At 37.1% G+C, this 20083-nt stretch overlaps 1 protein-coding gene across 1 annotated transcript; it reads right to left on the reverse strand.

Moving 5' to 3' along the window:
- Nucleotides 1-4654: 4654 nt before the first annotated feature.
- Nucleotides 4655-19202, reverse strand: LOC143857194 (uncharacterized). Its single transcript, XM_077367591.1, has 6 exons — nucleotides 18363-19202; nucleotides 17039-17511; nucleotides 10190-10374; nucleotides 9862-9928; nucleotides 9691-9768; nucleotides 4655-4809 (listed from the first exon to the last, which is right to left on the reverse strand). The coding sequence occupies exons 1-5, from the start codon at nucleotides 19075-19077 to the stop codon at nucleotides 9730-9732; spliced, it is 1479 nt and encodes a 492-aa protein (XP_077223706.1). The 5' UTR covers nucleotides 19078-19202; the 3' UTR covers nucleotides 4655-4809; nucleotides 9691-9729.
- Between the last annotated feature and the right edge of the window lie 881 nt (nucleotides 19203-20083).

The raw sequence follows: 20083 nt of genomic DNA on the forward strand, positions 1-20083 counted from the left end.
TGATCATCTTAATGTCTAATAATTGAATTTATCCTCAAGATGTGAACCATTCTCACAGAAACCAGGGGAGGGGTAAATATCATTTCACATGAAAAATGATACAAAGACATGCTTTTTTTAGGATTATCCCAAACAAGGGTTATCTTAGTGTTGACAGCGTATTTCAAAGCAAGGGTTTTGCTTTGTTATTTGATCAAAATATTATGAGTAGTATTACCATGGTTCCGATATCAATCCAACGGACATGGATCTGATCTAGCTGTTATTCCCAAATCCTATCCATTAAAGTTTAAATTATTTGGATCTATCGGACTGTCTGAATCCATGGACACCCCTCTCTAATAATATGCATACGAGATTACTTCTCCAAAGCCTCTCTTAATGTGTGAGAGCTGAGTTAAAGTAGAAAAATCAGGGTTTGCAGATTTACATAGAAGCATCTGGTCGATTTTTCGGAATTTGAGTTGAAATTTTACTGTAAAACCAGGTTGGGTCCCGGTTGATTCCAATTCATCTTTTAGCAAAAGCTCAACCAGACCCGACCCAAGTTGCACTCCTAACAGCTGGGCAGCTTGCACTAGGGGTGCAACTCTGGGTTGATTTTTGAGAATTTGGGTTGAGCTTTTACCATAAAATCGGGTTGGGTTTGGGTTGATTCTAATTCATTTTTCAGCACAAAGCTCAACCCATTCTTGTTAGTCCCGATCCTGATAAGGAGAAAGGGTAATTTATATAACAAAGTTTTTGTGTTGTTGATTCCTGGGTCCCAACACAAATTGCACCTCTAATGACCGGCCAACTTGCACTAGGGGTGCAAGTCGGGCTGATTTTTGAGAATTTGGGTTGAGCTATTACCATAAAATCGGGTTGGGTTCGGGTTGATTCTAATTCATTTTTTAGCAGAAGCTCAACCCAATCCATAATTCACATGGATATATAGTAAGTCTCGCTTGGGCTGCGGGTGCTTCACTCCACCGCTTCGCCTAGCAGCACGACGCTTGTATTGCTCTCCCACAACCCCATTTTCACGCAATTTTAGAGAGACGTGAAAGCACAAGCCTATGGGGTAGCTTCTGCAACTGAATAACCAGCACTGAAAATTCTATCCTTAATTCTCTCATCTCTTGAACCTATTCAGCATTTTCCAGATCCAAAATTGACCCCTCCCCCCGAAGGAGTTCGGGTTCTTCATTTGGAATCTGGGTTCTTCTACTTATTTATCATTTGTTTACTTATTTATTTTCTTTGATTCAACATATATATTTTTTTGTTTTGTGCATCTGATTCAAGATTCTCTTGGTTTTGTGCATCTGATCTAATATCCCCTTTGCCCGGCTGTTCTTCTTCTTCAGGTTCTTTATTATTTTCATTTTTCCTATGAACCGGATTAATCTACTTATAAACGAATCCGTATTGATTTTTGAAGAAGGTTCTTTTACTAACATGTTTACTTCCATTGTGGGTACTGTATTTGGGTTGGTTACAATTTGTATCGATTAAGCATATCGTCGGAATCTTAGCTTGCACGACAGCTTAGCAGGACAAGAGGAAGGGTGTCGGTTTTCGATTATGCAAATCAGTGAACGGCACAGCTCCAACTCATCAAGACTCATCAAGTACAGGGAAAGAACTCATCACTTATACAGTCCACTTTTTTTTTCCTCAATGTCAAGGTTTCATGGCCTAAAACTCCAAGATTTTTACTTGGCTTCATTGGATATTCCTTTTTTTTTATGGTTTTAAAGATAGAAGAATTTGATATCTTGGTTAATTAGAGCTGCAGAGGATAATGTCAAGTTCTTGTTAAAAATAAAGAACCATCAGCATGAAAGAGCTCTTCAGGATAATGCCAATTTCTTGTTAAAACTTAAAACTAAAGAACCATCAGCATGGAAGAGCTCTTCCCCTTAATATTATGATTATTTTTGGGAAATGTTATCAGCACTACTGTATTTTGATGAGGCACTCCTCACTTTATTAAAAGTACGGTATGGCCCTCACCATACGATGATCCAAACCGTCCATTAGATGGGCCACAGCCTAAATAGGTTGTGCCCCAAAAATTATTTCCATAGGTTGATCCTAACCCTCCGATCTATAGAGGGTTATGATCAACCCTCTAACATTCAGATCGGAGGGTTAGGATCAACCTATGGAAATGATTTTTGGGGCACAACCTATTAAGGCTGTGGTCCATCAATTGGACGGTTTGGATCATCCTATGGTGCGGGCCATACCGTACTTTTAATAAAGTGGGGAGTGCCCTCATCAAAATACAGTAGTGCTGATAACATTTCCCTTATTTTTACTATTTTTTTCCATGTTTCCCTGTTCTTGTTTTTTTTTATTTTATTTTATTCAGCTGTTCAAGGTTTGTGAATTTCACATATTTATTAGAATTTTATTAATGTATCCTTGTTGGTTTTTGCTTCTTTTCTTAACATGGATGCGGAAGACAGAAGTGACGCTAATGGGATTGATCCTTCAACAAAAATCTTGAAATCTAATATTCCAGGCATAATTATAAAAGAAACAAGTGCAAGTGTTATACAGTGACTAATTAGAAGGTAGCAAGGTTTAAAATTTCGGTTTCGGTACCGGTTTCGGGCCCTGAAATTTTGAAATTTCAGCCAAAATCTGGTACAAAACCCAAAACCAATATTTTATTCAATATTAAATTTCGGCCAAAATTTCTGCGAAATATTAAATTAATATTAAAAAAAAACAGATTTTTTGGGTCAAATTTGGGAAAAACCGAAATTTCGACCGAAATTCCAAAACTTCGGCCGAAATAAAATACCGTTTTGGTTTTTAACGATTTCGGTGTCGGTAATTTCAGATTTCGGCCGAAATTTAAAACCATGGAAGGTAGTACAAACTAAGTAGATTTTGTTAAAAATCCTTACAAATAAAGTTGCAAAACTAAAATCTAGTGGCAGCAGGCATTTTGAGAAGAACGCTTCGGTGGGGCATGAATAGGTGTAATCCAATGAGGCAAGCGAACTACAGCATAGCGGGCCCCACCTTTGATTGATCTAAACCGTTCACACTCTTCAATTTGGGTCTCTTATGGCCAAAATGACCTGAAAATCAATTAATCCTAACTTCCAAAAGTGTGCAAAAAAATTTCATTGAATACGAACTGTTGCTTCTACATAACTTTTCACCATTCTTCTGTTCGGATTTGATGATTGGGGAAAGGTTTCGGTTTTTTTTGTCTCTATGCAGGAGATTGGAAAATAAAGAAATGGTTGATACATTCACCATGCTTCTGTTCGGATTTGATGAATGTTAAGTGGTTCCATAGACAGTTCCAGTAGGATTTCATTCTTGAATAAAAAAATCTATTTCTCTAAAAGACTTTGTTGGGTTTAACGTGAGTCACTTGAACCAAGGTGGAAAGGCTCAGCCATTGTAAAGATTGACAATTGGAATGTATAATGAAATAGGGTCCAAATTTCAAATAGTAATTATAAATATAGAGTGAGGGAATTTCAGGAACATAAGAAGGGGGTGCAATTTGGGTTGTTCTGGTCACCAGTTTTTAGGCTCTATCTTGGATGGTGTAGTGAGTTTGGAAAAAACAATGGCCACTTCTTTTTAGATATAGTATTGACATGAATCCACATAAATATCATAATCTCATATACATAGATCAGCAATATTGCATAAGTAATTCTTTGGAAACCTCTAAAAATTGTCCTTATAATCTTATTGCAAATTGTTTTGATGTTAAATACATAGATATAGGAAACGCCTGGGGAGAACTCGTTTCCGAAATGGGTACGAAACGCTCTTCGGAAAATTGTGAAACGCCTGTTAAACGTGTTTTATTTCCATAGAAACTCGTTTCTTGAAATTTTAAGACTTTAAAAGGATATATTAAACACCCTTTAGTTTACTGTGGACAGCCCTATCTAGTTTAGAATTATATATATTATATTCAAGATTCTAGTACAAGCATTTTCCTATTAATGTGTATTACTATCAGATTTATGTGCTTCACTAGTGTTTCCTTTAGGTTTCACAAACGTTTCCCAATTCGTTTCACATGTGTTTCTCTATCGTTTCCCGTTTCTCATTTCCCCTTTGATTTTTTTCACGTTTCCGTTTCACGTACCGTTTCCCGTTTCCCGAACTGGTAACTATGGTTAAATATGATTATTTCCAAAACAATGGTTATATAAGTATTTGAATAACATAGTCTAAGCCATTTTTCGGGCGTGTGTTCGGCAACAATATTCTGCAGGACTTCTCTCATTTTTGCTCTGTGGAGAATGAGAAAGGATGAAAAATCGGGAAGACCGGTTTTCGCCTGATTTTTGAAAACCACACTGATTTGATTCCGGCATTCTCTTGTTTCATCAGCTCTTCCAACAGCAGAATGAGAACGGTTGCCGAACATAACCTTCGGCCCTGTTCATTTAAGATTATGGCAACCGATTTGAGTCCAAAACCAATTATCGGACTCAAAATAAATTGAGTCCAATAATTGGTTTGCAAATAAGATTAAATCAAATCTTATTTGCAAATAAGGACCAATCTTGGTGGCATCCAAAGAGGCCATAAGCCAGCCTGAAGTCATATATATATATATATATATATATATATATATATATATATATATATATATATATATATATATATACACACACAACGCATACACGTATATATATACAAATATCTATGGAAAACTGAACATTTTATCTGTGAGTACACAAGTACATACATGTAGGAATACAGCGGACATCACGTCTGGGTGAATGCTGACCCTCATATACTATTGGTGGCTCTCATCCAGACCCATAGCTGGTCACAAATCAACAAGAAAACATCATTAGCACCATTCAAAAAAAAAAGCAAAAGAAAAAAAAAACATCATTAGCAAATAAATTAGCATAAGTGTGTACAATAGAAAGGAAATATGGAATCAAGAACACTAGATTTAATGTATAAATGACATGTTTGGCGACTATGAAATGTTTTTCCATGGAATATTAGTTCATAATGTGATGAGAGAGTGATGAGGGTGGGAAAAGGAGAGATTTGAGAGGGCATGATTGAGGAGAGGGTGAAGAGAAGGCTAAAAAACAGGGGGAAATAAATCATATTTTGCATAGAGTTTTTTTCCCCTTGCTTTTCACCCTTTCCTCACCTTCTCCTTATGCACGCCCTCTTAGGTTTCTTCCTCTCCCACCCTCCATCACCATTGAGTAAACAAATATTACATGGAAAAAGAATTCACGGTTACCAAACATGGCGGCCAAATGGAATTAAGAAATCTTGCAATTCAATCTTCACAAAACAGTTACACTCTGCCTTGACAGCTCACATTTTAAGTATCACTATCAATAAGATTTCCCAAACTTATGAATGTAAACAGAGCTAATAAAGTAATAATAAAAAAGTGACAATGCTAGTAGTATTGTAAGTAAATACAATGTCAAAATCTTATAAGCAGTCCATACTCAACGACATGACACCCTATCCAGTTTGAACCATGACTAGAAAAGGGCATCGTACAGTATATATCCAGTGTACACACTATATATCCGGTACTACACTAAATATTTCAGTATGTCTCTTTGTTGTTCTAACTAGTATGTATAGTTTAACAATTGGCTCTAGTGGTTCATATGTTCCATAGAAGAGGGTTAATTTTCATTATAATATTCACATAAATCAGTTGTTTTCTGTTGTTCTGCCAAAATTCAGCATTTAGTTAGGGAAGTAGCTTTTAGAAATGTGTCAGTTGAACTAGAAGTTTCTGCATAATATCACCATATTCATAGAGAACATGCAGCTTCTTAGAAGTTCGGAAAAAATGCATGAATAAGTACTCTTAAAATGATCGAGCAAAATACCATATTCGTTTCCAATATGAAATAACTTCTTCAATGCTATAATTATCAATTCATTACAAAAAATATGACTACGACCCCGAAAATGGGGCCAATAAAAACCGGCATTTCAGAGGTGGGTATACTTGATTTTGATAAAAGAAAAGGATATCTGCTTTCATAAAAAAATGTAAGATCTCTGATGATATTCTTATCTTTATCAAGGACATAGTCCCAATGGAAGCATTTTAAAAATATAATTCAATTAAATCACAACGAGGGCATCTGTCAGAGTCTAATTACAAAGGATATAAGATTGCATCCTAGTAACAGTTGAAGAAGTGATAAAGTTTCCTTTGGCATTAATGATTATGAACTAGAGTACTGATGGGGGACAATAGAAGCACGAAGCGGAAGCGGGGGCGAGGAAGCGTGGGGGTCTAGAAGAGCCTACGGTTGAGAGCACCGTAGGAGTGTTAATGTAATATTTTCATCATGTCTTTCAAAATTGAAGTACATAAAGAATAGTAATTTTTAACTATCTTTATATAAATCTTTCAAAATTTAAGTACATCAAAAGTAGTAATTTCTAACCGTCTTCATTTTCATGCTCTCTTTCGGCATGCCTTTTGAAGATTTGCCTTCGTGCTTGCTCCAATGAAGTACTTTGAATAGTTGGAGGAGTTTGATGCAAGTAAGTTGGTGAGGGGTTTACTAATGCAGTAATAGGAGTGGGTTGGGAGCGCCATGGGATCGGTTTCCATCTCTTCGGGATCGATCTCCTTGGAAGCTCCTTCCTAAGAGCGCCGAATCGAGTTTCCGAGTCGGAAGTGGCACCTCAAGGGAAGATTCCTGCTTCTAAGTTGGGGACCATCAACCAAACCATGAAGATAAGATCATTCCCAAAATAATGATGGTCATGTGGGGCCCACAAGAACCCTCAAGCGCTTACCAGGAAAAATGCATAGTAGTATCATCATTTTGACATGTTTAGGTCCAACTGTGGCAGACAGCAAATCCCCTGAATTTGGATTTCTTGGAGTGTCTGTGTGTGTGTTGGGGGGGGGGGGGGGGGTGGGTGTTTCTTTTATTTAAGGGATTTATTTAAATGTAAAGATCCTAATTAGTATCTTGAGGATAAAGTTAATCGGAAATTCCTAATTGGTTTAGTCTAGTTTTAGGAATTCAAGTCGAGAGAGTCATGTTAGGATTAGTTTCTGCTTAATGTTGGTTTTTAATTGTTTGAAGAGTCCTTTGGTAGTTTCTATTTTGGAGTTGTTGCTTTTTAGTAAGTTACTGATTATTATTGTTAGTTGAGTTATGTAGAAGCTATAATTGTCTCGGAAATTTCCCGGGAAGAAAGTAACTCGGGATATTTTAATTTTTTTGTTATTTTTGAGTTTATATCGTTAATAAAACTGGAAAAATAAAATATATGAAATTTGAGAACAAAATTACATCAACAAATAACATCGGGAATTTTTCATGATAAAAATAAAACATGGAGATATCTCGGCGATTTTTCAAAATCTCAGCACCATTTTGGGATTTTATCATTTTATCAAAATATAGAAAAATAAAACAACTATGATTCTAGTTTTTAAATTGGTTTAGGAGGTATTTATCAAATAATGCGCTTATATAATGCAAGGCCCGGGCCACGAGTTTACAGATAAATGAACAAAATAAAGATATGAAAATGTTGTGTTTGCTTGGATGTGACTTTCATTACACCTAGACATGGGCGTGATGATCATGATCTAGCCATTAGCGTCATTGGTGACATGGCTTTACCTAGTTAATGGGGTGATGAGGTTCTATGTTCTCTTAAAATCCCTTCTTACTTCTACTTCAAGCATATCTTTTCTACCCTTCAATATATTCATTCCTTCTTGTTCAAATTCTTGCTTTTTCGATCATGTAAATTGTCAATTACATGCAATCAGTTTCAATTGATTGATCAAAGTCGTCGATCCAATGGTCAGAATTGCATAAAACTTGGAAATTTTTTCTTAGACTATGGTAGACCAAACATTGTCAAAATTCAGCTCGATCCAACACTCGGATTGTGATCTATGATAAGTTTCAGATCAAAAATTTGGACACCCATTTGAATTTTCAGACCCAATTGATTTTGTACTATGAAATTATCATTCTAAGGTAATTTCCCATCCCTTATGAAAATTTTCAAAAGGATCCAAAGATCAGATCTTTGCTTATCCGTCAGGCCAATTTCTAAAAGGGTGATGATATTTTCACCCCCCCTGCAGTACTTGCACACACCCCTTATAATGTGATTTGACATAAAGTTGCCCACTTTTCACGTCAAATCAGGTTATAAGGGGGGTGTGCACGTAATGCAGGGGGAGTGAAAATATCATCTCCCTTTCTAAAATTAAATATTTTCTTAAATTCAAAAACTTTCAAAGAGATTTTTTTTTTTTTTTAAATCCCGGATTGAATTCCATTTAGTTCACCATTAGAGTACAGTCCCCAGTTCTCCTAATCCTCCTAACAGTTCCACTCTTGACAGTTCCACTCTGGATACGTCCTATATCAACAAAGTCATGCATAAATTTTCTACTAGTTAAGAAATCGGATATATCTGCCCTTTGACGGCATTTCGAATACTGAGAGACCACTGTTAGTAGGTGTCTATGTTTATGATATTGACAAAAAAAGGGGCCAGTTTGAGCATTTAAACGAGCCTATTAGAGTGAGGAGTTCTTTTGTTAGATTAACTTTAATTTTGAACAGTTAAAATAAGGCACGTCAAGTTGAAGGAACATTGCATGCTTCACAAGTTCACATAACTTTTTTAGATTATACAATGAAGGGCCATTTGATGGGGGGCAATGCCATGGAGGCAAAGAAAACGCCCTCAGGGGCAGTTCCAGAAATTGAACCGTTGTAGGCTACCATCCTCTTTAGAAGATCAAAGTTGTGTCTTACCCTACAACTGAACCCCTCCACCGTGGTATCTATAGCATAATTTTGTTAAAACATTTAACATTTTTTTTGGGCCCAATTTCTTCAAGATCTTTTCAAATTGCCTTTGATTGATGAAATTAAAGAAGAAACGAAGAATGATGAAGAACCCTAGGAAACCTTGAGGCAAGCCTCATAAAAGTTTAAGGAGTTCAAGTCAGGCTCAAGACTTGTTTAATTATATTTATTACAATACGATGCAAAGCCCAAGCAGAATGACTATAGTACGGCTGAATGTAAAAACTGCCAAACTACCATTAGAGGGCATACATCACAAGTCTAGGTAAATCTATGTGTTATTTCTAGCAAATAGTAGATTCTTGAATTTCCCATTGATGGTCAGCTCAATCGTTCCCAGGTACTTTTTGATTTTTCTTTGTTCGTTAATCAATTATTGTTTTACCATTCAAAAGAGAAGTCAATGAAGATTGAAAGCTTTGGGAGAGAATAAATCTTCTCTACTACAGAAAACAAAGATTCAACCAAAGGTTAGAGAGCCAAAAGCAGCCCTTCATATGGATGAATAGATCACACTCACCGATGTGTAAAATCACAAAGTAATTTCTTGGTCACTTCCTTAATTTCAGCTGCATTTAAAGTGTTAGCATTTTTATTTTATTTTTTTTGAATGATAAAAGGGTTAGCATGCTAACCAATCAAAGATGAGGAACTAAGCATTTTACAAAGAAGAATATTCCAAAAGATTAGACACCATTCAAAAAAAATATTCCAAAAGTTTAGAAGTTTTGCTATTTCCAAACACCCTAGAAATATCTTTTGCAGCAGTAATAAGACTTCAGCAGACAGCCAGTACACAAAACGTGAGAATGCACAAAATCAATATGACAAAAAGGCAATGTACCTCATTTGTTGAAGGACCACAAAATGCATATCAAATAAGCTAATGTATCATATTTCGCCACTTGTCCTTCAAATCAATCTGTGTAGTGTGAGCTTTGATTATTAAATTATTAAATACACCCCAATACAAAACAGCATGACATTGTAAATGAGCATATCGCATCATATTTACCGGTGTTCTCTCATCGAATTTATCTGGATAGCGATCCAAAATGAATGCCCATCTTCCCACACCATGCCTTCATAGACAAAGAAACCATGAGTACGTAGAAATGTTCACCCTCGTCAATCTATTCGGGCAAATAAAAAACAAAGTATAGATAAAGAACGTATTGAAATTGAACATTACAGACACATAATCATGGTAGAGTAGGGATGCTAAAGTAGGTAACTTATGACACACAGGAAAGCTACAATTAACAAAATTTATTGCATATTTTTAAAAAATTGAAATAAAAAGGAAATTTAACATATCAGTTTTCCTAACAACAACTACGTACTTTTGTACAGCATCTCTCAAAGCTTCCTCTTCCTCTAAACTCCACCTCTTAATTTTTCTCCTATATCTCTTGCTATCTTGCTTCTTCAAAGGAGAAGCTGCATTGTTCTTTGGGCTAGGCAAATGAATTTTCCTTGAACGGGTTGGTGAATTTTTCGACAAGGACTCACTGAAATCTTCATCCCACTGCACATATGGAAAAAAAAAACTATTAGCCCAATTAGCAACTATTACGATGTACAACATAAATCCTTAACTTCATATTTTCAAGTGTGCAAAAGTTGGAATAGCGCAAATGTGTAAACACGAACCAATGTCATTTTACCCTGATGAGTAGAAATTATGATAACAGAAGTCAAAAGAAATAAAGAACGGTATACAAAGGCAGTTAATATAATGACATAATATTCAAGCAACAATTTCAAGGAGCCCTCCATTGGCTTTCTCAGTTCCTCCCAACCCATTTACTAAGTTGTGACTCTTAAGCCAAATTATAGAAAAAAAATAAAAAAAATGCAATTGCTCCACCCCACTGTTGTCCCCTCAACCTCCAACTTAATAATTTGTCATCATTAGTGTTAGTGGATGGGAATGTGGATTCAAGGTTTTTAATTTCGGTTTCGGGCCGAAATTTCGGTCGACATCATGTAAAATTTTGATTATGATGTCGTTTATTTTTTTAATTTCCACTGAAATGTCTAAAATTTCGGTTATTTTGGTGGAAATTATAACATTTCAGTGCGCATTTTTTAAATTTCGGTGGAAATTTTGTACAAAAGTCCAAAAATGAAATTTCAACCGACATTTCGGCGAAATTTCAGAATTTCGGTGAAATCTTGTAAAGAAACGACTTCATGTGATTTCCGTTTCGGTTTGTGCCGAAACCGAAATATTTCGGCTGAAACGCAACGTTTCGGCCGAAATTTAAAACCATGTGTGGATTCCAATTTGTCATCTTTGGTGTTTGTGGATGGGAATGTGGATTCCACTTCCAATCTCAAATCTATTCAAAGATGGTTTGAGGCAGCATTGTAAAGGTGGTGGCAGAACAAGAATATATAAAGCATAGTTTACCCCGCCCCCCCCCCCCCCCCCCCCGGGTGTCATCGCGGACTCCCCCGAGTCAACTCCCTTTTCCCTTGGCCGCATTCCACGTTTTACCCTACAGAGTTATGACCGCATCAACCGCGTTCTTGGTCACGTCCGCGCCGAGTCGACAAGGATTTTTCTTCGGCCGCGTTACCCGCCGCATCCTGGTCTTTAAACACCGCATAAAAAACCTAGAAGTGTCTTTGCGAATCTTGAAGTATTGGAATCCGGGATGTTTCCGACATGGGTACTTTGCCCATTTAGAAGAATCCACCAACATGGTGAGAAAGCTTTGATCGATCAGGAATGATCAGGTTTGTTGGGAACTGGTTCATCAATACTAAAATATTTTTGAACGATTATAATTGACCAGGTCTTGTAGGACATGATTCATCAATCCCGAGAGATTTTTTAACCATCAGAATTGATGTTGGAACCTAGTTCGTCAATCCTAAGAGATTTCAAATGATAGGAGTTGATCAGGTTTACTGGGTGGACCTGGTTCATCAACCTTGAGGAATTTTGAATGATCAGAATTGATTAGGCCTGGAAGGACCTGGTTCATCAATCCCAAGGGATTCTTGATGATCAGGATTGATCATGTCCGCTAGGACATGGTTCATCAATGTCAGTGATTTTCGATGATCTGGATCGATAGGTTTGCTGGGACCTGATTCATCAATTTTGAACAGATCTGACAGATTGAGAGATTGGCTTAATCTGCATTGTAATTGAGCAGATTTGATGTTAATTCATGGGCTGAAGTTGAACTGATGCTGAGAAGAGTTGAATTGATCTAGATTTATCCGGGATTGAAATTGAATAGACCTGGAAAAATCTAGAAGGAATTGATTGTTCTAAGTGATTGAAATTGAGCAGAATTGGGAAGATATGGAAGAACTGGATTGATCTGAGTTGATAAGAGATTAAGATTGAGCAGATCTGGAAAGATTTGGATTGTTCCAAGTTGATCAAAGATTGAAATTGAGCGGATCTTGGAAGATTTAAAAGAGTTGGATGGATTTAGATCAGAGATTGAAATCTAGCAAATGTTGAAAGATTCGAAAGAAATGGATGGATTTGAGTTGATCAAAGATTGAAATTGAGTACATCTAGAAAGATGAAGAAGATTTAGATTGATCTGTAAGATTCAGATTGATCCGAGTTGATTAGAGATTGAAATTGAGCAGATATGGACGAAAGATCTAGAAGAAAACTGAATGATAAGAGATTAAGATCCCAATTGATTTGTGGTTAGTCTTCAAAGAATGAAATGGTCTGAATGGATTCGAGCTAGGAGGCCAAGAGGAATATGGGGAGGAAGGCCACAACTTTGCAAAAGAACTAGCATTTACCTGGAGGGAGACCCATCCTTGCCAATGTAAAGCGTCGTCGGATGGTCACAGTAAAGAAGGAAGAGAAGAAAGGGAGTAGTTAATTTTTTTTCGAAATCACTCCTCTCACTCATTACTCCCCTTCCCCCATCTCAAATAGCTTCGAAAGAATCCCCAAGAACGCAACCAAGGGGTGATAGCAAACGACTGTGATCCCTTCTGGCAACCCATCTTCATCGAGAATGGCTGATGCGGTCAGTGAGGGATCGTCCACCTCGACTCCGATGGAGGAGCGGGCGACGAATGCCTAACCCGCCTAGAAGATTCCCCGATGGTATCAAGGAAAGCTCCTCAAGAACGAATTCAAACACATCTCCAACAATATACTTATTGATAGGGTAAGTTCAATTTTTTTCATGATTTTTGGATTTTTAGATTAAAAAATCTATTGAATAGGGATTTAAAGTAAAAGCAGTGATAAAATAGCTGGAAATGGCCGAAAACGAACAAAAAGCGTGTCATCTTCCCGTTTGAACTATCGCTGACTATTAATAGTGTGGAGGGCTTTGCGTCGGCAAAATACCCAACAGTCCACCAAAAGTCTTTAAATCCATAAACTTTCAGTCATTTATCAATTTACAGACCAGTCCCATAATTTCCCCAAAATCGCATACCTTTACCCACTCCTTTCACCATCGCACCACCCTACTCCCAACCATAAACCCTGGATGATCGGCCCAAAGTAGGACCACATGTGCCACGTGCGGGGGAGTGTTAAAGTATAAGAGATAAATAACACCTTTTTCCAACAGCTTAAGCTATTGGAGAAGTTGGTAAGTTAACAAGCCCAAACTGTCCAGATCTGGCCCAGTCAATTTTAGATCCAGAATCAGATCCAATACTCCACTTTCCTCCAATTTGTTACATCTGAAATCTTTAATTTAAACCATAGACACAACCCATATCCATTTCCATACAATTTTGCATCCTTACAGGCCCAAGAACTCTATTTACAAATTCCTTTAAAACTCTTTCAAGATTAAACCTTGCAATCTCCTTAAACCTGTAACCAAAAACTCTGCATTGAAAGTTTACTTCTTGGGCTGCTAGACGCTTGATTAGCTCACTAGTCCCACACTACCCAACACTAAGTCCACCGTGAGCCTTAACCTGCACTCCAAACTGATGTAGGTGCGGAAGCAGAACCAACCTCCATGTCTGAATTCAAGATCCCGAGGACTGTGGGACATGCGGAACTAGCAAATATAGCATATCAGGTTCTGCTTGGAGAAACCACTCAATGGAAGTCCTCTTATGTTCTGAATGAACAGAACTATGGCAATTGACATGAAGCTATGAAATGGATTAGACCTGGATGCATCTACTCTTTGAAATAGACGGGTTCTGTTTTAATGTACTTGGTGAACAGACCTGATCAATTTTAGAACCCCAGTTCTAAATAGTTCGGTTGAATGATTTGGATTCTACTATCAAAGGAATTCCAAGCTGGTGTGTAAAAGCATGGCAGTTCAAATCGGAATTAGGAAGAAGATATGCATCAGTTAAGTTCAAGATCTGAATCGTAACTCTCAAGCACAAAACTTGCAGAAATAGAACTGTCTGGAATGAACCAGATCTGGCCGAATTTACAGATCTGAGTTTAACTCTTCCAGATTTCATATTCAGATCATTCACAAACAGATCTGATCTTTTACAAACTATTCTCAACCATGCAATGTGGTCACAGTGAAGGATTTGCAGATTCATTTCAGGAAAGTTGATTTGGCTTTGTAATATGAAGAAACACTGATGTACAACAACAAATGAAATCTCGGAAAAGATCTTACAGATTTGAATGTTTGTAGGTGCCAAACGAACTAATCTGCTTCTGTAGCTTTTTCTCCGAATTTGGATTGAAACTCGGGTGAGGGGACACGAGAGCTTCTTGGATACATAGCTACTGAAACCGAAATTTTAAAAATTCCGGCCAATATTTTAATATTTTAGCCGAAATTTCCACCAAACCGAAACCAAAACTGAAATTTCAAACCAACGGTTTCAGTTCGAAATTTCAAACCTTGCTTGGATATGTATTAGCAGCAGAACCTTGCTTGGATATGTATTGCCAGAACTGACTGAATCGGTTCCTAGATCTTGCATTCTACAAAAGATAGAATACGGGAGAACTGGAAAGACACCAAACTATTGTCTATAATTCCATTTCTCTACAAAGGATAGAACAAGAAGAAGAGCCCACAGCTCTCTCACCAAAACACCACACCAATCTCAAATCACTAATTTCCAAAAGGGCAGTGATAAATCGACCCCCAAGTATCTTAAATCGACCCCCTATGTGTCTTTCTCTCTCCTCCAAAATTGATGAGAGAGAAAGAGGAGAGAGAAAGACACATAGGGGGTCGATTTAAGATATATGGGGGTCAATTTATCATTCCCCTTTCCAAAATTGAAACACTAATGAAAATGAGCTGGGATGTAGTTCTATATAGAGAGCCATACAAAATGAAACTGACCAACTTAACTACCTTAGTGTAAAATGACTAATAAGGACAACTCCTAAGTAGTAAAAGACTTATAAGGACACTAGTACAACAAGTAAACTAGTAAGACAAGTAGTGAAGCTGACACTCCACGGGATGCTCTGCATCACAAACTCATTGGCCACTCCTTCCTATTGACTGTCGCAACCTTTCGGTCCTTAAACTCTGAAACAGCCCATTTTCGTAGACTGTAACAGGCCTAGTTCGAGCCTAAATGACATGTCTTTAATACCTAAACTATTTTTACCTAATCCAGGATTAATACCCAGATTCAATCTCTGTTATTTCTAGTGTCACAGAACTGTCCAGAACTATTTCCTGCCACAAACTGTCATAAAAGTCCCTGAGTCTCCATATTACAGCCTGAATGAACCTGTCCCCTTTATTCTCACATCTTCTTTTAGCCTATCTGATCAAGATATGGTCTAAAGCCTTAGAAGAAAGAACACATCAGTTGGACTCCCTATGTCAATTGATTTCAGAGCTACAAAACTTGGTCTAGGGTCTCCCTTACCCATTCCGCATCAGTATCATACTCACAAGGCAGCACTATCAAATGTCCCAGTATATTACATGTCTTTATTTAAAATTTCGGTAGGAATTGCAAAGAAAATGAATCCAAACCATTAAAAAAAATGAAGAACATCCAAAGGAAATTTCCTTTCAGAAGGAAATAAAGACGGGAAGAAATTAATACACTTAGTGAATTAGGAAGAGATTTATAAAGCAATAACTAAGAATATGATGAATATTATCATTAAGAAAAAGGAATATGATGAATATCCGAATGAGGACAAGGACCAACCAAAATTCTATGGGAATTTAATGTCTATGGCGATGATGAGGATCTAGATTTCTTTCTTATTTACAAAGGAAAACGAGGAACACAGTCTTAACAAAGCATAATCATAGAACAAAGCCTATGGCAGTAGATGTGTACATCAAATGTTTGATAAAATGCCAAAGAGAGGCTTTGTTATTGGGTATGGTATTGTTAATGCTCTCACATGAATCTTGGTCACATTGAAAGAGCATGACAACCATTCAAAGAAGCGTTCATCTCGGATATAGAACTCGTAAAAACCAAAATGCGTCTACTTCAAGTATTTTGCTCGAGGGAAGATTTTCTTCAGCCCACCTCTTCAAGCTCGGGCTCGAGTTCTTTATCATGAATTATGCATTACAAAATCTATAGTGAGCAAATAATCAAAGGAGAAGGGATGAATTTTTTTGGTGAAAAAGGCTCTCTTTGCATATGATGTATTTTTCCATCCTCTGACTTGAATAAGCCTTCTTTTACTTTATTTTTTGTTTTCTTTCATCTCTATAAGATCTCGGGTCAATTAGTACAGATCTGCCATGCATTAGCATCAATATTGATTTTTTGTGCGATAAGTCAACCATAGTTTAACAATCAGCAAAACATCATCTCAAGATGTTGATTATAGTTCATTTTTTCTAAGTAATTCCAACTTTCATGTTTTCCCCAGATTTTTTAGGATTTTTTTTCCCCCTTAAAAATAACTCCTAAATGCTTCTCCCACCGCCAGCAGATCAAGTCAACACCCGAAACCAAGATTTTAGTCCTAGAATAAAAGGAACCATTTAGAAATTAGAAAATTCAAAATGTTATATAGTTTTTGTATCATATACAAGATCCGTGAGTTACAAATTACAACTATAAAGCCCCAAGAAAGAATTCCTTATTCCAACAGATTTTTTTTATGATCAACAGCAACATAAATTTCAAGTCCACTAGATATTTACGTGACATTTATAAAACAAGAATAGCTACTTGATAGGGTTACAAACAGTATAAATGGATAAGAAATGAAGGAATAGCACAACAAAGGATTGTGAAATCACTACCTCACAAGTATGGTCCGTTCCATTTCGAACAATGAATCCAGGACACGATGTTTCATCCTTCCTGTCATTCTGGTTTGCAGTAGTACTAGGTTCCCCAACATGAGTACCTTCAACACCTTCATCATTGTGCACATCTACATCTACCAGATTATGATTTACTTCAGGACCTTCTTGATTTATATTTCCAATTGGCATGTCTGATAATATTCTTTCGGCCATTTTCAGTGAATCAGGAAGAGGATCTTCCACAACGGCTTGCAGATTTATAAAGCTGGATTTAAGGTCTTCCCGTACTTTATTTACACTGGGTGTAGACAGGAGATGATACTTATTCCCCACTCCACAGTTACCTAGATTCACTGTGTCAGAACTGCCCACTTCTTTCACCATTGTAATCTCCCGTTCCTCATTAGAACTTATATCTTGAATGGGTACATCTTTGTCTATAGACTGCAAACTCCCTTTTCGTGCGTCTAAGCAATGTATTTCAAAAGAAAATTTTCTCAGAGAATGACTGTGGAATGCGGAAAGATAAAGTAACAAACAATCATAGTATATTAACACTAACAAACGACATTAAGGATGTAAAATTTCCTTAGCACTCACAATCAAGTAGTTTAATTTTTAATTTCGAACTGAAAATTGGAAATGAAAACCATGGTTTTAAAGCCAAAATATTTCACTCACAATCAAGAAGTAGTTTAATTTTTAATTTCGATCTGAAAAATGGTAACAAAAATCATGGTTTTAAAGCCAAAATATTTCAATTTCAGCCGCTACCGAAAAAATATGCACCTGGATTCGGAAAAATAGCAGATTTTGCCCGAAAATTTGGGATTTCATTGATGTTTCGGTTGGAATATGCGAAACATGCAACTTTTTAGATAAAAAAAACAGTGTTTCCGTTGAAATGTCGATATTTCAATAGAAATCCTAACAAAAACTAACTCCACTCGCAAGAAAGAGAAGAACAACGAGATTCTTTTAAGATATTTCTAAAAAAAACCACAAAAAAAGAAAATCCAGTGATGAAGAATCTTACCCGGATTTCAGCCGTGATTTCATACCGAAATGTTTCAGTAATTTACAAGATTTTACAAGATTCCAGCCAAAATTTCATACCGAAACCGAAGCATTTGGTTTCACTGATGACCCAAACCAAAACCAAAATTTAAAACCTTTGACGAAAACTTGCTGGTTCAGAAAATAACCAAACACAAACATACAACATAAAAGAATGGCAATCAAGCAGACTAGTGATTGAGCAAAAGCAACTACAAATTGGAAAGAAACAAAATAAAAGAATCAATGTTACACAAATAACCTGTCTGCAATGGTTTCTGCATGGTTTCCTTATCCATTTCCCTATGAGCATCCAGCTCCATGTCAGCTACGCCATCACCCAACGTAATTACACTACCAACATCCACTTCTACATTTCCAGCATCCAATCTATGTGCCTCTTCTTCCTTACTACAAACCCTTTCTGCCGTAAATTCCAAAAAAGTAGGACCCATCTTTTTCACCTCTTCCTCTAAAAAAACCCAAACACAATCCATAGCATCCTTCCTTGTATCCTTCTCCAACAAATTATTACGAATTCTCTCATTTTCCACCGCGGCCTCCATCTCCATTTTTGAATCCCTCAACCAATCTGAAACCAATCCAAATCCCTCTGATTTCTCCAAATCAGAAACCCTAATTTTCCAAATCTTATTAACCCTATCAAATCTATTCTCCCTCAAGAATCCAACTGTGAAATCTACGGCCACAGCGCAGTAGGCCGCCTTGATCGAATCTGATGCCCTAATTCCGATTTCACGGTCTATCTCTTCGATTGATTCGAGAGAATCGAGGATTTTTTCTGTGATTGAACGTTTTAGAATCGAAGAACAGATTCTTCTTAAGAGTATTGTTTTTTTAAGAAGGATGTCGGATTTTTTTGAAGGAAGGATTGAGACTAGTCTGTTGAGTACCCAGTCTTCGATTGGTTGTCGAAGGAGGAATTCTAGAATCCATGAACCTTTGTATATGTCCATTGGGAAGATGAGACCCTAGCATGAAGGAATTAGGGTTTGGGTTTTGGGTTTTGGGGGTTAGGGTTTTGGCATTCAAGAAAGAAGAGGGGTTTGGGAAGCGGGAGGAGTTTGAGACTTGAGAGTTGAGAGTGTGAGATTCTCCCGCGTGTTGTGATGAAGACTAAGTACTACACATGTGAACTTATGGCATGTGGGTAGGTGATCCAAACCGTTCATCTTGTGGGCATACGTCATATCATCCGTACGATTTGGTTGACTTGTTTAATCAAGGCTGATATTGAAATTTCTCTATTGAGAGAACACTTCACTAAAATCTCACACCCTGTTTGGATTGCACGAAAAACATTTCTGTTGCAAAGTTTTTCCCTTCTTTCTAAAATTTGGAGGGATTTTTTTTTTGGGGGGAGGGATGTTATAAATTATAATAAGTGTTTGAAGTAGGGCTGCAACAGGGTCGGGTTGGGTCAGGTTTTTCAAAACCCTAGCCCAACCCTGGATCCCATTATCTCGGCCCTAACCCACCCTGACCTTGAGTAAGGGCCGAAAAACCTCAACCCATTGCCCGCCCTACAGGGCTCAATGCTGGCCCTGGCCCGCCCTGATTGGCCCTGATTGGGCCGGGCCGGTCCTAATTGACCCTAGTGCAAATACTTGTTAAGAGTGCAAAAAATAAAGCAACCACTTATCATATAGAACAAAATAATCAATAAACAGAGAAAGAGAAAGGGAACAAAATACGACAATATGAATTCAACAACTTGACGGGCAACAGAGACAATTAATAATAATAATCTAAAGAAACATCAATCCAAGATAATAGAAAACATTAGCAAAAGAAACATGCACAGATGGTTCAATTCTATAATAGAAAACTTAGGGTCGGGCTGGGTCAGGGTACCCAAGGCATTAACCTAGAACCCGACCCGACTTGAGTCAGGGTCTAAAAAAATGAACCCTGATTTGCCCTCATGGTTGGAAAATCCAGCCCTGACCCTGTTCGGGCTCA

The sequence above is a fragment of the Tasmannia lanceolata genome, unplaced genomic scaffold (genome assembly GCF_043159265.1).
Source record: "Tasmannia lanceolata isolate RefF3 unplaced genomic scaffold, GAP_Taslan_0.1 ptg000024l, whole genome shotgun sequence".
NCBI classification, from domain to species: domain Eukaryota; kingdom Viridiplantae; phylum Streptophyta; class Magnoliopsida; order Canellales; family Winteraceae; genus Tasmannia; species Tasmannia lanceolata.